The sequence below is a fragment of the Onychomys torridus genome, chromosome 10 (assembly GCF_903995425.1).
Source record: "Onychomys torridus chromosome 10, mOncTor1.1, whole genome shotgun sequence".
In the NCBI taxonomy this organism is placed as follows: domain Eukaryota; kingdom Metazoa; phylum Chordata; class Mammalia; order Rodentia; family Cricetidae; genus Onychomys; species Onychomys torridus.
This window is the reverse complement of record NC_050452.1, coordinates 94,376,793-94,394,664: the sequence shown is the minus strand read 5'-3', so window position 1 is coordinate 94,394,664 and position 17,872 is coordinate 94,376,793. Positions and strand designations below refer to the sequence as shown.

General features: G+C 37.2%; 1 protein-coding gene across 24 annotated transcripts in view; it reads left to right on the top strand.

Moving 5' to 3' along the window:
• Nucleotides 1–17,872, top strand: part of Adgrl3 (adhesion G protein-coupled receptor L3) — a 763,485-nt gene that overhangs the window by 507,812 nt on the left and 237,801 nt on the right. For all 24 annotated transcript variants that reach the window (XM_036200955.1, XM_036200954.1, XM_036200934.1 and 21 more), the window contains one exon: nucleotides 5,475–5,555. In XM_036200955.1, the coding sequence (XP_036056848.1) occupies nucleotides 5,475–5,555 (81 nt within the window). The remainder of the gene's footprint in view (nucleotides 1–5,474; nucleotides 5,556–17,872) is intronic.

The following is a 17,872-nucleotide window of genomic DNA, read 5'->3' as shown; positions in this document are numbered from 1 at the left end:
AGAATCTGCATGCTAACATAGCTAGCCTGTGACCAGAAGAAGTATGATCTTATATATATCTGTCTTTAAGTGAAGACAACAAATACATATTTTCATAAACAAATAGCTCTCAATACTTCTGAAAAATCATGCCCTGTACACCCAGAAAACAATGCCTTTCTGGACCCACTTCCCACGTAGCAGAGTAGGGATGACACTGTATACTTTCTTGCTGTCTCTAACATCTCCGTGATGACAGCCACTCAGACTTGCTATTTGAAAAACTCTTCAACTCCTCAAGTTGTCAATCTCTTCATGCTAAAATGTGGTTTGGGCTAGAAGCTATTAAACGCCTCTCTCTCCAGATTCTACAGTTCTGTAAATGTCTTTTCTTGTTCAGATGTACAAGTGAGGTATTGGAAAGTAGAGAGAGAGAAAAGACCTTTGCCTTACTGAAAGCTGGTCAAATCCTTTCTATATTTGAACTCTAGTAGAAATTGCTTGGGGTTCTTCAATAAATAGAAATTAAATGAAAGATGAAAAAAGAAAAAAAAAAAAGGACTTTGTTGAATCCACAGGAGCTTGAGGGTTTCACTTCAGCTCTGGGCTCTGTTGACCAGACCGAAAGTTTTTGCATTTTTGTCATACTCATCACAGAATAGCTTGGATTTTTATTTCAGAGCATGACTTACTCTTCTTGATGATTTTTTAAAATGTCCTGTTTGCAAGATGATCTTCTCCTTGGACCCCCTCAGTAAGGATGGACTACACAACTCCAGGCCCATATTCCCTGCTTTATTTTTGATACTGACTTGGAGAGACAGCTTATTTTCTAGATCTCAGCCATTGTAAAAGGAATTATTTCAAAATCTGGTCAACTGTGAATTTACTAGTCTGTCATCTTAAGAGGAAACAAAACTGAAAAATATCTCCATAGCGTCACAAATGCCTTCTTGCTGTGGAAAGCACCGTGAGAGTGTCTTTTGAAATCTATCTAGCTGCTCCTCAAAAATATGTAAGTATGGTAGGAATTACTGTAAGATACAATAATCCACCTCCCAGGTAACTATCTAAGAAGAATGCACAAAAAAGATCAACTTGGAAGGTCCTAGGAGCATTTTTCATGATAGTTAGAGTGGGAAAATGATCTGAAGTCCCCATCAATTGATGATTGCATAAAACAAAATATGGGATGGCTATTAAATGAAAAAAATTTTGATGAGTGAAAGGAATGAAGCAATGATTTATCCTACAACAAAAATGGCTTTTGAATATTTTTGCTGAGTTGCAGAAGCTGGTAACAAAAGGGGACATGTAGTTTCATTTATAAGAAAATTACAAAATAAGCAAATCTATAGAGAAAGAAATTAGTTGAGTGAATGCTTAGAGCAGAGATAAATTTGGAAGACATGAGGAGGAAAGGTTAATGATTCTAGAGTTTCTCTTTTTGTGATGAGGAAATTCGTCTGCGATTATACAAGGATGAGTTGTGCAAATCTGTTGATATATTCTACTAAAAACATTGAATTATGTACCTTTAGTAAACTTTATAGTACATATATTAAAACACAACATTTCATATGGATATATAAATCTATATGGATATATATATGTATATGTATTTCTAATGTATATTTTACCTTAAGTATATTTGAATGAAAATGAACTTGGAAACTGATCTCTACTATTGTTCCTGTCAATTTATGCCAGGAAGGAAAACTTTCCCTCTATTTTTTAAATTAAGTTCTTTGAGTTTGAGAAGTCACCTAATGAAAGACAGTTTAATATCAGAAAACACAAGATTTTTAATAATATTTAAATATTTGTAAGATAGCAGTTACATTCAGAGTCTTCTGTATCCTTTTAACAAAGGCAGAAAATTTGAGCTTCAAGACATGATTTGCTCTGGGCAGCAGACTGGGAAATGCATGGGAGAATTAGCTGAACTTTTGACTGTTTTGGTGAGATCTGATGTACAATCTCATTGTGATACAGACACTTCCACATTCCATGAAAAGGGTTTCTCTCCTCCACTGGCTCCTTCAATGGAAATGCACACTTTGCTTTTAGATAGATAGGTAGATTGATAGAGATGTGTTGATTCTCAGTTGTCTTTGGCTTAAAATAATCATTTTCTTCAAAACTTTAGCATATTCTGCAGCCTCCTCTTTATTTTTCTCAATTTGTCATTTCTTCAGTAATATGGAATTGTGTTGCAGGACTCATAGTGTAACAAGATGCTGAATCTTGCTTTCAGATTGATAGCTGTTTCAATCCCCTAATGCCCAGGCACAATAGTATCTATCAAAACAAATCTCTTTCTGTGTCTCTCTGTCTCTATCTCTCTCTCTCTCTCTGTGTATCTCTCTCTCTCTCCCTCCGTCCCTCCGTCCCTCCCTCCTTCCCTCCCTCCAATAACTGAGTTGAGAACATTGAGATTGGTATCCACAATAAAATCTCAAAGAGACTAGCACCTCCCTTCTCCAGTTCTCATTGGTCTATAAAAATTTCCCTCCCCAGGAGGTACACTCACTCTGCTGTGGGTCACGACACCATGCTTCATGGGAAAACCTTGTTAGTCATTCCCACCAGCGACTCAGACTACACAACCTTTCCAGTCTTCACCAGAGTGTCAGCAGCTCCATCTGTAGCCCCACATTTCTCATAGAAAGTAGGAAGGGTGCATTCATTTCAAACTGCAAATTGTTCTCTCCATGCTCTGGTGAGTAATCTGGTTAGCCACACAGTAAGGAAGGTATTATATTTTTATGTAGCTTTGTGGAGATAGATATATGACTGCCACTAATCTAAAGTGCAGTAAAAATTATTTCAAATTATATGATTGATGCTAGCAAACGAATCAGGCGCAGGCTATATAATTTCTAGTGTCTGTTATCCAAGTCAAAAGTCCCAGTTAGCAAATCAGAACTTTACTGTCTCTCCCATCTTCCTGTGCTCATCTTTCCCAGACAGTATGGCTTTGCCTGACACATTCCATCTTGCAGTTTTTTAGCTTTCTTCCACGAGAGAGAAAGTACATGATGGCAAACCAGCTCCCAATCTCTGTACTCCCTATACCCATGGGCCCAGAAGAGAATCAAACTATGAGTTACCTACCTGTTTTCTTGGGACTGAATATAAGAATGACAGTCACAAAGATTTAACGTTTCTCTCTAAAGCTGGTTCATGTTTTCCAAGGGTTTAGTATACTGAGATTTCCTTTGAGGGAAAATACTATGATAAATTAAAACATCACATTTTGGTCAAAACACCTCTAGCCTTTCAGGTGCTTGACCAAGCTGCCTATTTCTTCATGTTTCTTTCTTTGGTTTAAAATATGTACATATTCATGTTGCACATAGTCTTCATGGTGATAATAATATACCTGTAGCTGCCGGGTAGCTATTGTCAAAATGGTAAAAATTCATGGTCCAGTAACAGACATGAAATCGATATTACCTCATACAGTGAGATTACTGAGGGTATAAATACCAAGTAAATGATATATTATTTTTATTTACAAATATTAGCCTTTTAAACAGATTCACACCTTAGTGATACAGGGCTTTACAAACAAAAATGTTGTTACAGTCAACTGTGTAAGTGCATCTGAACAGGTAGTTTTCTAGTTAAGCTAATCTGAACTTCTTAATAAACCATATTAAGCACATACTGGTAACTGCACATCTGGTAACTTATTCTTTTTGTAATAGTGCTTTAAGTACTCCACTGAAACACGGCCAGTGGATTTGCAATATTCTTAGTTACCATTCTGAGGAACTGTGTACATTATATCAGCTCTGCCATCTCTACTGTTAGTGGGGAAAACGCTGTGAGCAGCAGCAGCTCCTATCAACAGGGAGCCATATTAATTATTTGAAATGTGCCTCGTAAGAGGAATCAGCGGCGTTTATTACAAGTCGAATATTACTCGAAACGGGAAGGTTACTCTAACTGTTATCATAATCTATGTATCATTAACTTTCCCTGTTTAGGAAAAGAGATTAACAACCCTGTAAATTGCTATAGTAAATGTGTAAAAGTATAACTACATATTCCCATGTAGGAAGAAAGTGGTGGCTTCTCCACTTCAGCCCAAATCTTCTTTGTATGAAGTAGCTTCAGAAAATGTAATGACTCAGTAATTATTCTTTCTTGCTTCAGAATTCTAATTGCTTGTTGGATCATCAGTACAAGTGATAGCTAATTTGAGCATTAGATTTTTTTTTTTTAATTCACATCACTCTTTCTTCTTTTTTGTGTTTCTTGATGGGGAAAATAATTGCATTATGTTGCCAAGACTAGGCAAATAAATGAACTTAAAAAAAAAAGATCATTTTAGTTTTCAAATCAACATTCGTATTTTTTATTTGTAAGACAACACTTATTACAAAGAAATGTGGGAGGGGGTAGAATGCTTTCCAAGAATAGGGAAGAACCCATTTTCTTGCTGTTTAAATTTTGGCTAGTCCTTTCTTTTCCATCAAGTTAAAACAAGCAGGATAAAATAGTTTTCTCTTCCAACTGTGGCAGAAGTGGCTTAAGGAAAAATATGTTTGCCAGGGTTTCAGTATCCTAAGTGCCAACCAGATATTACATTGAGTGCCAGTCTGAAAAGTGTTTAACACTGATGGGCAGGGAAATGAAGCCGCTGGTACTGCCTACAAAACCGAATCCAGAGGACCGCACTGACAGTCAGTTCACTCGTAATAACCTCTAAGCATTCAGATAGATATATTTAGGTTTCTGATGTTTTCAGCTTTTCTTAAAACCCAGTTTACCACTTCATAATCATCTATAATCTAACTGAAGGGAAAACTAAATATCAAACACACACACTCTCTCTCTCTCTCTCTCTCTCTCTCTCTCTCTCTCTCACTCACTCACTCGCGCACGCACAGACACACATACTTGCAGTCTCAGCCCTTGGGAGATAGAAGCAAGTCATTCTTGACTACGCTGTAAGTTTAAAGTCAGCCTGGGCCTCACAAGAGCTTGTCTAGACAAGAAAGAAAAAGAAACAAAGAGAGAAAGGGAGGAAAAGAAAGTAGGCATGGAAACTCCTAAATAAATGTATAAACTGTTTTTAAAAATTCATCTTGTTTAGAGAGAAGAATCAATTTAATTGGATGGTGCTTGGTTCCTGTTTAAGAAAATCGTTTTATATTCTACACTACACATTTTTTCTATTTGGAATAAAGATGATAGAACAACATAAAAATTTCAAAATAAAAGACATACAATGTATATATTATTTATTTGTGTGTGTGTGTCTGTATCTCTGTGTGTGTGTCTGTGTGTGTGTGTGTTTATGTGTATCTCTGTGTGTGTGAAAACTCAGGCCACTAATATTAAAGTTAGGAGATAAGGCCAGCTTGTATTATTCATTTCTCTCCTTCCATGATATTGGCCTGGGGATTTGTAGCAGGTACCTCTACTCTCTGAGCCATATCATGGTTCCTATGATGTCTTAATATTTCCTTTTGTGTTCACAGGCCCAGTGCATCATGGACAGGTTTCCTACATCTCTCCACCGATTCACCTTGACTCTGACCTAGAAAGACCTCCGGTTAGAGGTGAGTTTTCTTGATTTAAGGGAAAAGAAGCAGTGTTCAGTGCTGAGTAAGGGTAATTAATGAAACTGGATGTTGTTGTAATATACACTTGTAGTACAGTACCTATTTAAAAATAAAAATAAACAGAAGTATGAAGTACTGTTTCAAGAAATAAATGAATCCTTTGATTCAAAAAATGGGTATCCTGAGGCATTTAAATAGAGGTCTATTTGAATCCCTATTCAGAGTGACATGCCACTAGATTATTGCTCAGATTTAGTTTTCTATCACCAAATGTTTTTATAATTATGTATTTGTTTTCAGTGTCATAACCAAAGTCATAGTGAAAGAAATTTTCCTTGGAATTAGTATTTTTTTATGAAAAAATTTAAGTCTTTGTAATGTCAATATTATTACTGATTTATAAAATCATATAAATTAAAAGTATTTTCCATGGATGTGAACAAAAATCATTTGAAAATATTTTTTATTAATCATACACAATAGAAATTGAAAGGTAATATTAGTTAGCTTAATATGTAAAGATAGAATTCATTTTTTTCTGTTTTTAGAGGAATTCCAGGCCCTACTCTTCACAATGTTTCATAGTGTTCAAACTCCATGTTCCACGTTTATACTGTCCAGTTTTACAGCTCACAGCTATGCCATGGTTATACTTTGGTTTGAAGTATACGGTGTATTCTCTAAAAGCACCATCAAAGGCTTGGTGAAAGTCAGTAGGTGAGAGGGTTTTGAGCATGCCTCCTGCTTGAGCAGTTCCTTCTGGCAGAAGTCCTATCTCTTTGGCATCATGTAGGATTCTCCTGGATCGGAAGGCTGTACCTTCCCACCTGTCTGGCAGTGTTCCTTGACGTCCAGAGAGGATTCTATGCTCAAGCTCCCCCATGATTCCCTTGGTTATTTCCCCTGAGACAATGTATTCTGTTGGCCAGTGTTCATGCTTTCCTTCCTTATCCATGTTTTCCTGGAGGACATAGTGTTGTAATTAATGTTTCTCAGCCACGGGGCTGGGCATATACCGCATATATAGTTGAAAGCACTCCACTGATTTCTGTCGACAAGACCTACAGTGAAAAGAAATAGAGTAAACTCTTCTAAAACGACTTTTCTGTTTTACAAGAGACCAAGATTCAGGGCATATAAGAGAATCCCATGGAGAAAATCACAATGAACCAACACAGAGAGTATGAGGTTTTTTGGTTGTTTTTTAAGAGAGTACTGGAAAGGCCGGGCAGTGAAGGATTCCATATTTCCTACCATAGAGTTTCTACTTTGTCCTGGAAAAAGACTCCTTTGGGATGATTTCTACCAAATGAAGGATGCACCATATTATCAGTTCTGAGACGAAGATAGCCTCTCTGGCATCAGGGTAGATGATGAGCTGTTTGGGGAAGCAGTTGGCAAAGAAAGGCGACTCCCATAGTTGAGCTGAGAGACAATGGGGCACTTAACTGGAATTATGCCAGCAGTGATGAGAGGATCTGAAACAGGTCAGAGGTGTGGTATCTGGCTGACTACTATGGGGATGGGGTCAAAGCACCTCTGAGCTTGCTGTGGCAATTGACTGTTTAGGTAGCTTGAGAGTTTGTATTCATTCCAGGTTTTATGCTGAAATTAAACCCTCAATCCAACACTTCTAAGGGATGGCCTCTACCCTCACCAGTGTTGATGCTAGAATAAAAGGGAAGAGACTAGCCAGGTGCTCGGTTGTGTTCCTACCTTCAGTGTGAGGATGACCATTTCAGATGGAGAACACACTTCTCCTGAGTCTGACAGCCTTTTCAATTACTGAGCTTCTGAAACTGGGGGAAAATAGATTCATCTTCTTTTTAAATTACCCAATTTCAAATATTTTGATATAGCAACAGAAAGTGATTGAGATACCTTCTGATAACAACAGAATCCCTCATGAAGAATAGGCATGAATGTGAATCAATAGATTGATTTATACATGCCAATTATTAGAATATTGTTCTTGCCAAGGGTGAAGGACTATTTACACAAGTTGAGTACTGTATCATAATTCCATTATTTAGATGTGACCCCAGTATAATTTGAGAAAGATTATTTAAAAGTCATGGTTGGCTGGGCATGGTGGTGCATGCCTTTAATCTCAGCACTCAGGAGACAGAGGTAGGTGGATCTCTGTGAGTCTGAGCCCTCCCTGGTCTAGAAAGTGAGTCCTAGGATGGCCAGGGCTATACAGAGAAACCTTGTCTTGAAAAAAGAAAACAAAAACAAAAACAAAAACAAAAAAATGACATGGCTGGAACAGATAAAGAGTCTACTCCAGAGCTTACTAATTCTAGAAAGCAACCATACTGCTGCTCTGAGAGTTGGTTGAATGGACTTGGTGCTGATGTAGCTAAATACTTATTAGTCATCAGTCTGGCTAGCTTTGAAGAGCATGGTCCACACATTTTTAACAAATGTCTTTATCACACAAGTAGTGGCCTAATGCCTCTCTTGTTGCTCTTCAATCTGGTCCACTACCTTCCCTCTAATAGGAAGTGGTCCCTCTAATAGGAACTCTAGCTTGATGGTGAGCCTCTGCTTAACTCAGGTTCGTTCATGTCTCACTTGTCACAGCTAGTCACCTAGCCAACCTCAGACTTGAGAGAGCAGGAATTAGGTCAGTTGCCTCTTGTCATGGAAAAGCCACCATTCAAAGAAGCCTGGATACATATAGAAGAGGAGGCTGAGAAATGTGTAAAGCCATGTAAAAATAAAATAAATGTAGGATGACTCTGAAAATATCAGATTTGGAGGTTTTAGGCACGTTTGAGTGTCTTCAACCACCTCACAACCCTGCAGGTGGAATTGAAATTGTTGGTGAGGACAGGGGACATGGAGCAGAGTCTGACATGAGATATAGCTGTTACTGCTATTTGAGTTCATTGCAGTAGTATATGGGAAGAGAGCAGGCTCTGGACCCAGGCTGATCTACCATCTGTATCACAAAAACAATACTAAGCTCGTTTTGCAGGATTATTAGAATGAAACAATCTATGTGATGCATCTGCCTCATACTGGACCTTGAGAAATTGGCCCAGAAGGTAGGTAGCCATTGTTAAAAACTGGATTTCAAATGACTTCTCTTTCATATTGATGGGTGATTTTCAGTTGGGAAAGAGTCAATGATGATTACCCACAGTCACTCATGCTTAATACTTACCACAGACTGTATAGAGATTTTATTTTATATAACTTTAAAAAAAGCTTTAAAGTCAGAATAGCTACACCCATGAGTTCTTTTTAACATGGATGCCTAAACAGGACCCAAATAAATATGGCATCAATAGAAATGCAACATGGAGGAGAACTTCCCTCATAGAATGACTGTCTTCATGGTTCCTCATGCTCAGACAATCTTCTGTATGAATTGAGCTACAGATGCTTCCTTTGCATTTATAGTCAGTACATCCATGTAAAATAACTTTTGTTTGTTTTACTAAGAAAGAGCATTTAAGGGCTACATTGGTGATTCCCTGGTTAAAGCACCTGTCTCACAACAGTAAAGATGAGGCAGATCCCCAGAACCCGCATGAAGGCCAGGTGGGAATGATGATGTGTATGTAATTCCATTGCTAGACAGACAGTGGTAGGGGACCTGCAGGACAACCTGGTTACCATACTATCCAGGTGGGAGCTCAGATTTCAATTCAGAGACTCTGCTTCAGTTAGTAAGCTAGAATGTGATAGAGAAAAACTTCCTCCACATAGACATACAGTACACACACTTGCATACACATGCATACATACATGCCACACAAAGAATCTAAGAGACAGTTTCATTAGATTGGATTTTGATTACACAAAAAGCTTGTATATTTTCAAAGACCATCTAACATTTATTTCAAAGGCAGATATTAAAAATGACACTGTGAGGGCCTAACAGTATCATTGCTTTCCAGCATCAAAAAATTTCCATTCAGCTTTCAGGTGTTATATTCATTGACCATTTTTTTTAAATAGATGGTGTATTAATATTGATTTTATGTACATTCAAATTATCCACACAAACTATGTCTCTCTCTCCATATTCTTATCCATCTATTTGTTGAGAAGATAACAAGAGAAGAGGAAGAAAGAAAATTTCTCTGGCATGTTACAGATTTTTTTTATTTGACTCTAGATGGCAAATTAGGCTTTTTGAATATGTGGAATTCTATTTGCAATGTTTTTAGGAGATTATGTACAATTTATTTTGTACTATAGATAAACTAAGATTGGCTAGTCAACTAGCTTTTCTTATGTTCTACTGTTGTTTTATGCACAAGGAAAACTATTTTTTCTTCTTTTTCAAGACAGGGTTTCTCTCTGTAACAGTCCTAGCTCTCCTGGAATTCATTTTGTAGACCAGGTTGACCTCAAATTCACAGAGATCTGCCTACCTCCGCCTTGTATGCTAGAATTAAACTAGAATTAAAGGTGTATGCCACCATGCCTGGCATGGAAAACTATCTCTTGATGTCCCCTTGACTCAGTTGCCTGACTGCTCCCTCCATTGTTTTTATTTCCCATGCTGCATTGGTCTCCCTGTTTTACACACATAGCAATGAATCAGGGACTGCTTATTGTTTTCAATATTCATCTTTTGTGTTTTATGGAATTGACTATATTCTTGTAACAAAACCATAATGAATTTTCTGATGCTTACCAATTTAATAATATAAACAGAAGTATTTAAAATATGCTAATATAACTCACAATATTAGCCTAGGAAATTTTTCTTTATCAAATATGAAGTAACATAATGACAGGGTAGATGCCTTAGCATCTTTGCCGTTTTATTTTAGTGGAACTATTTTAGGTTGCTTGTTACTTTATTTTTGAATAGTAATTTTTCTTTGTGTGTTAATGATGAAGTAATTGTTGGTAATTGTTCAAATGTTAAAACTGGAGGCTGGGCCTGGAGAGATAGCTCAGAGATTAAGAGCATTTGTTTTTACAGGACCATATTTCAGTTCCTATCACCCATATTAGAAGGCTCACAAAGGCTTGGGACTCCAGCTCCAGGGGATCTGACACACTTATCCTGGCTTGGAACAACCACAAACACACCCAGCATATGGTCACACAGACATCCTCATATTCACACAAATAAAACAAAATAGATCATTCAAAAAGAAAACCTCAATGTTTTAAGCTTCTTCTTGTTTATGTGTTTATATTGTAACCACACACACACACACACACACACACACACACACACACACACACACACACCTACATCTGCTTTACATTGTTATGCCCATCTACATGCTGGATTATAGATGACTCATTTTAGGTTTGGTCCATGGGTCCAAACCATCTATCCTGGGCACTGTCATCCTTTATGGAATTCTTCTGCTTATTTTTCAGATGTTTCTTTTTGATTATGTGCAGTTGAATTATGTCCAATATGTTCTTAGGAACCCAAAGGAAAATAGTGTAACAACTTACAAAACACTCTTGAGTAATATGTTGTACTCTCTGTGGCTGTAAAGTGGCCGTTGAATATAAATTCAGTGCCACTTACCCACTAATGAGTAAATTTCAGAGTTTGTGTTCTTTAAGTCCAATGTGACCATACATGGCATTTGGTCACATAATTTATGCCTGTAACGACTTTATGTGCATTCTTCAATTTACAGAGTTTTATTACCGAATAGGAGTGTAAATTCCAGTAGTTTACTAGTGCATTAATGTCACAATACATTACAAGGTAATTAACCAGAGATGCCACTATAAATAGAAAAAATAGTCACAGCCTTCACTATAAACTACTTAATAAAAATAAGCTCCTGAATCAGCATTCGCCATTACAGTATTTTTCTTGGCATATGTCTCATTAATCAGTACTTCTTAAAAAAATAGCTTTGTCTAGAAGCACTATTGTTTTTAAACCTTTCATTATTAAAACATTTGTTACACTTTGTAGTCAATTCAATGGAATTCATTATATATTTCTGCACAGAAAATAAGTGTGTGCCTTTGAGACATATTCCCCAACCTTATACAAGTGAAAGTGAAAGAAATACCGCCTCGGTCATTTTGCTGCAGATGTGTAAATTGTAGTTCTAAGAGGATTATGACCTGCAGTTCTTGAGGCTAGAGAGATAGTTGAGAGCAGTTTGAAGGACCCAGGCTCCATTCCCAGCACACATGGCAGCTGAACGCTGTCTGTAGCACCAGTTCCAACAGATAGGATGACCTCTTGGTCTCCACGATGCCGCCCCCACTCTTTATTACTCCTCCCCACTCCTCATTTATAAAATATTCTCCCTCAGAATATGTCTGTGTGACAGCATCATCGAGGCAAGGAAATTGTGTAAGAATGGGAAGATGCAGGAGTCAGAATCCAGAGCAGAAGCATATGCTATCTGAGATTCAAGAATACTAGTTAGGGTACATTCTTCACTTGATCCTGTTTGTTCCATCTTCCTTGACGACCTTAGCAGGGAGTGTTCACACTGACAGTAGTAAGAGGGCCAAAGTAGAGTCTTTGAGCGGGCAGAGGCTCCCTGGCTTCGTGAGGACCTTAGTTAGCGTGCCAAAAGCTCTTGGTCACACACAATGTCCACTGAGTCAGATGTTCCATGTTCTTGTCTAAAAGGCAAAGAATAATTCGTAGACCATTCGTGAGTGAGTCATGGGAAGAAGTTTACTACAGGTTTAGAGATGAAAGTTTAAGGGAAAAGAAGGGCAGAGTTCCTGAGTGGAACTCTCTCCCAAGTGTGGGGTACTATTCCATTGCTAGCCTGGGGGCTTTTATTGGATGTAGGGTAAAAACTAGGATGAGGTATAGAGGCTGGGAGTCAGTCCGGTTGAGCTACTACCAGGCATCTAGGTGTTGCAGTTTCTACTTTTAATTACCAGGAAGTGGGGCTCGCTGAGGAAATTATGTAAAAAACTAATAAGAATCCAGTGCCGGGCGGTGGTGGCACATGCACTGGGGAGGCAGAGGCAGGCGGATCTCTGTGAGTTCGAGGCCAGCCTGGGCTCCCAAGTGAGTTCCAGGAAAGGCGCAAAGCTACACAGGGAAACCCTGTCTTGAAAAACCAAAACCAGAAAAACAAACAAAAAAGAAACCAGAGCTGGAAGTAGCCCCCAACCCCTTCTGGCATTTTTAGCCTTTGGCCAGGACAGAACCAGAGACATTTCCAGTCTGACAAGAATTGAGGTACCTATTCCTAAACTCCCTGACCAATTTATAGCTCCTGTCCTCACCAACATCAACAGTAATTGTATTTAGATTAATTCATATCAAGTTTTGAGAAAAAACATGAATTTCTAAGTCTTCCATTTATAATATTGGTAATAATGATATTTTGAATATTTTTATTTATAAAAAACATTGATAGCTACTCAGTCCATTCTGCTTTCCAGAATGGTGAGTGACTCGCCGTATAGGTATGGGGAAAAATGTGTCATTTATTTTTGTAGATATTTCCTTTAGGTAGGATCACAATAAGTGGTCTATTATACACTATTTTTTTATTTTTAAATTTTGAGTTAAATCTTATCTTCTGAGTAAAAGCTAGAAGGTTTACTTACATTTGAATAAAATGTTTATTTTTAAACATTTTTTCTGTCATAAACTCAGGAATATAATCATGGTTCAATGGGCATGTAATCAATGAAGTAGAATAATGCCAAGCATTAAGTTCCATGTGTGAACTGAATTAGATAGAGCAAATCCACACACTGAAAATATTTTTTAAAGTTCAAAATAAGCAGATGGTGCTGCCTGATGCATCTACATTAAAAATAGGCTTGAGACAGCGATTTAGCAACACAAATTAGAGTCGTTAACACACAGTATCAGCCAGTGAAATATAAAATCATTTTAGATTGATAAATAAAATTGGAAGGTGACATCTGTCACTCTTCCTCAAGAGTTTCTAGGTCTGTTTTCTAATAGTCTATGATGGTGCTGTCCTAGCTTCTCAATGTGTATGTGTTAAATGATGAGACATAAATTTCTTAGATTTCACAGCTTTTTTTTTTGTTTTTCTCAAGAGAATAAAATAAAACCTGCAGTACGAGTTCCGTGGTCACACTTGAGTGCTCTAGGCATGTCAACACTCCTTCATGCACTTCTAAATTCCAGTGATATCATTTAAAGAATACTATGAAAGGCTAGAGAGATATCTCAGTGGTAAGAGCACTTGTTCTTCCAGAGAACCTGGTTTTGATGACCAGCTTCCTCGGGGAGGCTCACAACTCTCTATAACTCCAGTTCCTGGGAATTCGACACCCTCTTTTGACCTCCTTGGGCACCAGGTGTGAATGTAGTGAACAAACATATGTAAGAAAACCAGTCATACATATAAAGTAAATAAATCTACAAAAACTGTAAAAAGTACACTATAAACAACTGTGAGAAACAGGTAGATACTATAGCTTACTGTTAATGGTAAACTCACCCTGTTTTATTAATATGGACCTTTGACTAAGTGTAGGAAATAATAGCACACAGTGTCTCATGTAGTAATGAAAGTATCCTATGAGTTCATATTTGACATCATCATGATATTTATGGTCTTTAGTGAAATGCTACATACTACATATTTGTGATTAAATTTGTGTTTCATTTAATTGAGATGAAATTCTGAACATAATGACAAAATAGATTTTTATTCAAGATTGTCAGAATTGGGAGCTTGTAGGCTTATAACGTGCCTTCCAAACAAGATGTTTTATGAAACTTAATCTTTATTACTTGAGGAAAACAAACAAACATACAAACAAAAACCTTAATACATTCTGTCTGGTCTCTTGAGGCTTATAATTCTAATGCTGAGAAAAATCCCTAAAGAGAGCGAAGTGATCTGGTAGTTTTTCCAATTAGGACTTTTAACTACTTGTGTTGGACTCAGCATGAACCCAGTGAGAAGGAAGGTGGAGTGTGGCCAAATGCTCCATGGGTGTTGGCTGATGGAATGAGATTTTTGGTACTCACTGGCCCTTAAACGAAAGCATGCTCTGTGATGCTCTGGCCATTCTCCTCCAGATTCAGCAGTAATGATCCTTGCTTTAGATGTGGTTGTGCCTCAGTAGAGCTACTGCTCATGCTCAAGGAATATCAGCAGGATTAAGCAGTCTCTACACAGCTATTGACAGGTCATTTTCTGAAATTTGCCTCTTCCAGCATCCTGCCCCACAGCTCTGTGCCTAGTCTCTGAAGACTGTTCCTAGCCTTCTGAGATTGCTACAGTCAGGCCTTTTATCTCTTTGTCTCATTTTAGTTTTATTCTCACTCAGAAAGGTATTAGCAAAGGTTTTCTGTTGTTCTGTTTCTGAGGGAAAATATTTGCCATAGAAATGGTAACAGCTAAAATTTATAAGTATGTCTTTGGGAAAAGTGTAAGGTGCAGAAGCCAGGACCACAGTAATGTTAGAAAACACATTGTACATCATAGGAATATCTCCTACTCTAGGTAAGTCAAATTTAAGATGAATGTTCAAATTAAAATAGATCCACCTATTTCTCTCATGGGCATTTCCCAAATATGACATTATTTCATGACATTATTTATGATTTCCTGGAATACCAACTTCCTGAGTAGACGGTGTGAGCACTCATCATGTGTTCTCTGCTTTACACTGATTATTATTTCTTTCTTTGTGTGTGTGTGTGTGATTCCAATGGAGAAGATTATGTTACTGGTGTGTGTGTGTTGGTGTGTGTATGTGTGTGTGTGTGTGTGTGTGTGTATGTGAGAAAAAGAGAGAGACAGAGAGACACGGAGAGAGACAGACAGACAGACAGACAGACAGAAAAAGACAGAGACAGAGACAGACAGAGACAGAGAGAATACAGACACAGAGAGAATTTTTACCTTCATAAAGCTAAAGAAAGTGTTACAACCAAGATTGGAACCTAAGCATGTATAAAAATGTACTATGGCATATATTAGTAAGGATACAAAATGAACTGTGACTTCATTTCCCATAGTATGCACTATGACAGGTATTTCTTAATGAAACATATTGCTAGGGAGAGATGAGAGAATCTGACTGTTCCTGCAGAATTCTCATTTTTAACAAAATCTTTCACTATTTTTATTATTATTATTCTGAACACAGTAGGAAACAAACATTTAAAAACAGAGACAATACATTTTATTAATGTAATACAAATGTGAATAAGTTAATCTGGAATGATCATTTATTTGTGCTTATATATGTTATTTTCCATTTTACCATATTCTCTCTCCCCAATCATTAATGCAACACCAGAAAATAATTTTATATCTCTATAGTGAAAATTAATTACCACACTGCCCAGAGCAGACAGTTGGCTGCTGACAATTGGCAATATGTATCTACTATTGTGATAAGTGACAACTTATTAAAAGGGGTTTAATTTGGGGCTTATAGTTTCAGAGGTTTAGAATCCATTTCCTTCATGACAGGGGGCATGGCAGCAGGCAGGCATTTGTGACTCTGGAGAGGAGTTGAGGATATACATCTTTATAGGAGTGGGGTGGGGGCAGGAAGTGCATAGTAGGAATTTGTGTGAGTCTTTTAAACCACAAAAGTGACACACCTCCTCCAACAGCGCCTCCTAATCCTGCAACAACAATAACAACATTTAAAAAAAAAAGTTCCACCAAACTGGGGCCATGTATTCCAACAAATGACCCTATGGGGGCTGCTCTGATTCAAACCACAACACTCGACTCTTTTTAGTCTGTATAATCCCATTTCCAATGTTATTGTCCATGACACTGTTAAGTCTGAATCTCAGAAATTGTCAATTCTTCACACAATTGTTTTGTTGCTCTGTTCAATGTCACTTATAGTCATATACTCTGTTGCTTGAAAAAGGAAATGTCTATGTGGTTCTTTTGGTTCTAAGATGAATCTGTAGTTTTATAGAGCACTTCTTTGGGCCAGGATATAGATGTGTGTGTGTGTGTGTGTGTGTGTGTGTGTGTGTGTGTGTGTAGTCATTCTCAAATGCTTCCTCTATGGATTCAATTTGTTTGTAATTTGAGGAAATGTTCTATAGCCTCAGAACTTCTTATTAGTTTTCTGTATTGAGGGTCCTGGGGCTTTTGGTTTTTTTTTGTTTGTTTGTTTTGTTTTTTTGTTTTTTTTTGTTTTTTTTAAGTTCACATGCAACCTATCTGGAAAACATTTTAAATACTGAATAAAAGGCAGTGAAAGCTAGTACTGCCCACTATTCAATAAAGTTTATAAAATGTGAAGTGAAAAAATTCATGTTCAGCATTAGAGAAATGAGAATGTGTTTCTCCACAACGGCTAAAGGGCATTTCTGCACAAGAAAAACTGGCTTCTGTATTTATTTGTCCATTAATACCCAGGCAGCATTACTTCTCCCTAACAGGCACTTGGCTCTCTTACTAAGAATCATTTTTCTCTATTAGTTCTACCTCTGGGTTCACTGACAATGTACAGTTCTTAAGAGTGCATCAAAGCACAGTATTTTTTTGCTGTTAATTTTAGCATCAGGATCTTTTGGACAGCATTAAATAAACTAATCAATGTGAATATCCCAGGCATTCAATATTGATACCCTGTTATGCTGACCATGTGGCTGAAAGCCACAGTAGCTCAATTTTCTAACAATCTCATTTTTTCAAAATTTTATTATTTTCCAACTTTGGAAAGAAATTATTCTTTCACCTGTTCAGTACTATCCAAGTACTGGTTAATTTAATTCAGTAATATTTTGTTGCTGTAGGTGAAGCCTCTGTGTTGGGGATGATTAAGATATGCGAAAGTACCCAAAAGGCTCTTGGTGTTCCTATCTTACTCCAACACTACAGACATAGTTATACAATTTCTCTTTTATGTAACAATGGATATATTTTTTACTGAATGACTGCACACTAAAATTTTGAACTCTATGTTCATTTATTAGTCTTATAGAAAACTATATATATATCAGCTTGCCTCTGTGCTCTCCTGAAAGACCTGACTGACATCAGTCTTCAGTGAGTATTTATTTATACAGTTTTATTGATTAATTCTTCCTGTGGAGGAGTTAGAGTTAAGTCATTGAGTTACTGACTCACCGGTTAGCTCACACAAAGAAAACAGAAAAGTCCCTTCAGTCATGTAAACTGTGGTATGTCTAACAGTAAACTATTCCCAAGTGTCAGATAGTCTAAATACAGAATTACTTCAAATCTATCTTAGGTGTGGAGATGCTTCTGTGATGTGAGGAGTGGGAGACTGACATCACAAGAAGTATGTTCACAGTCACTCTGAGCTATGTACTTCATGATTTACAGGCCACTAGAATCTCACTACAGTATTTTCAGATATAGACAGTTTGATTCAGTCAAGTTATTTTTTTT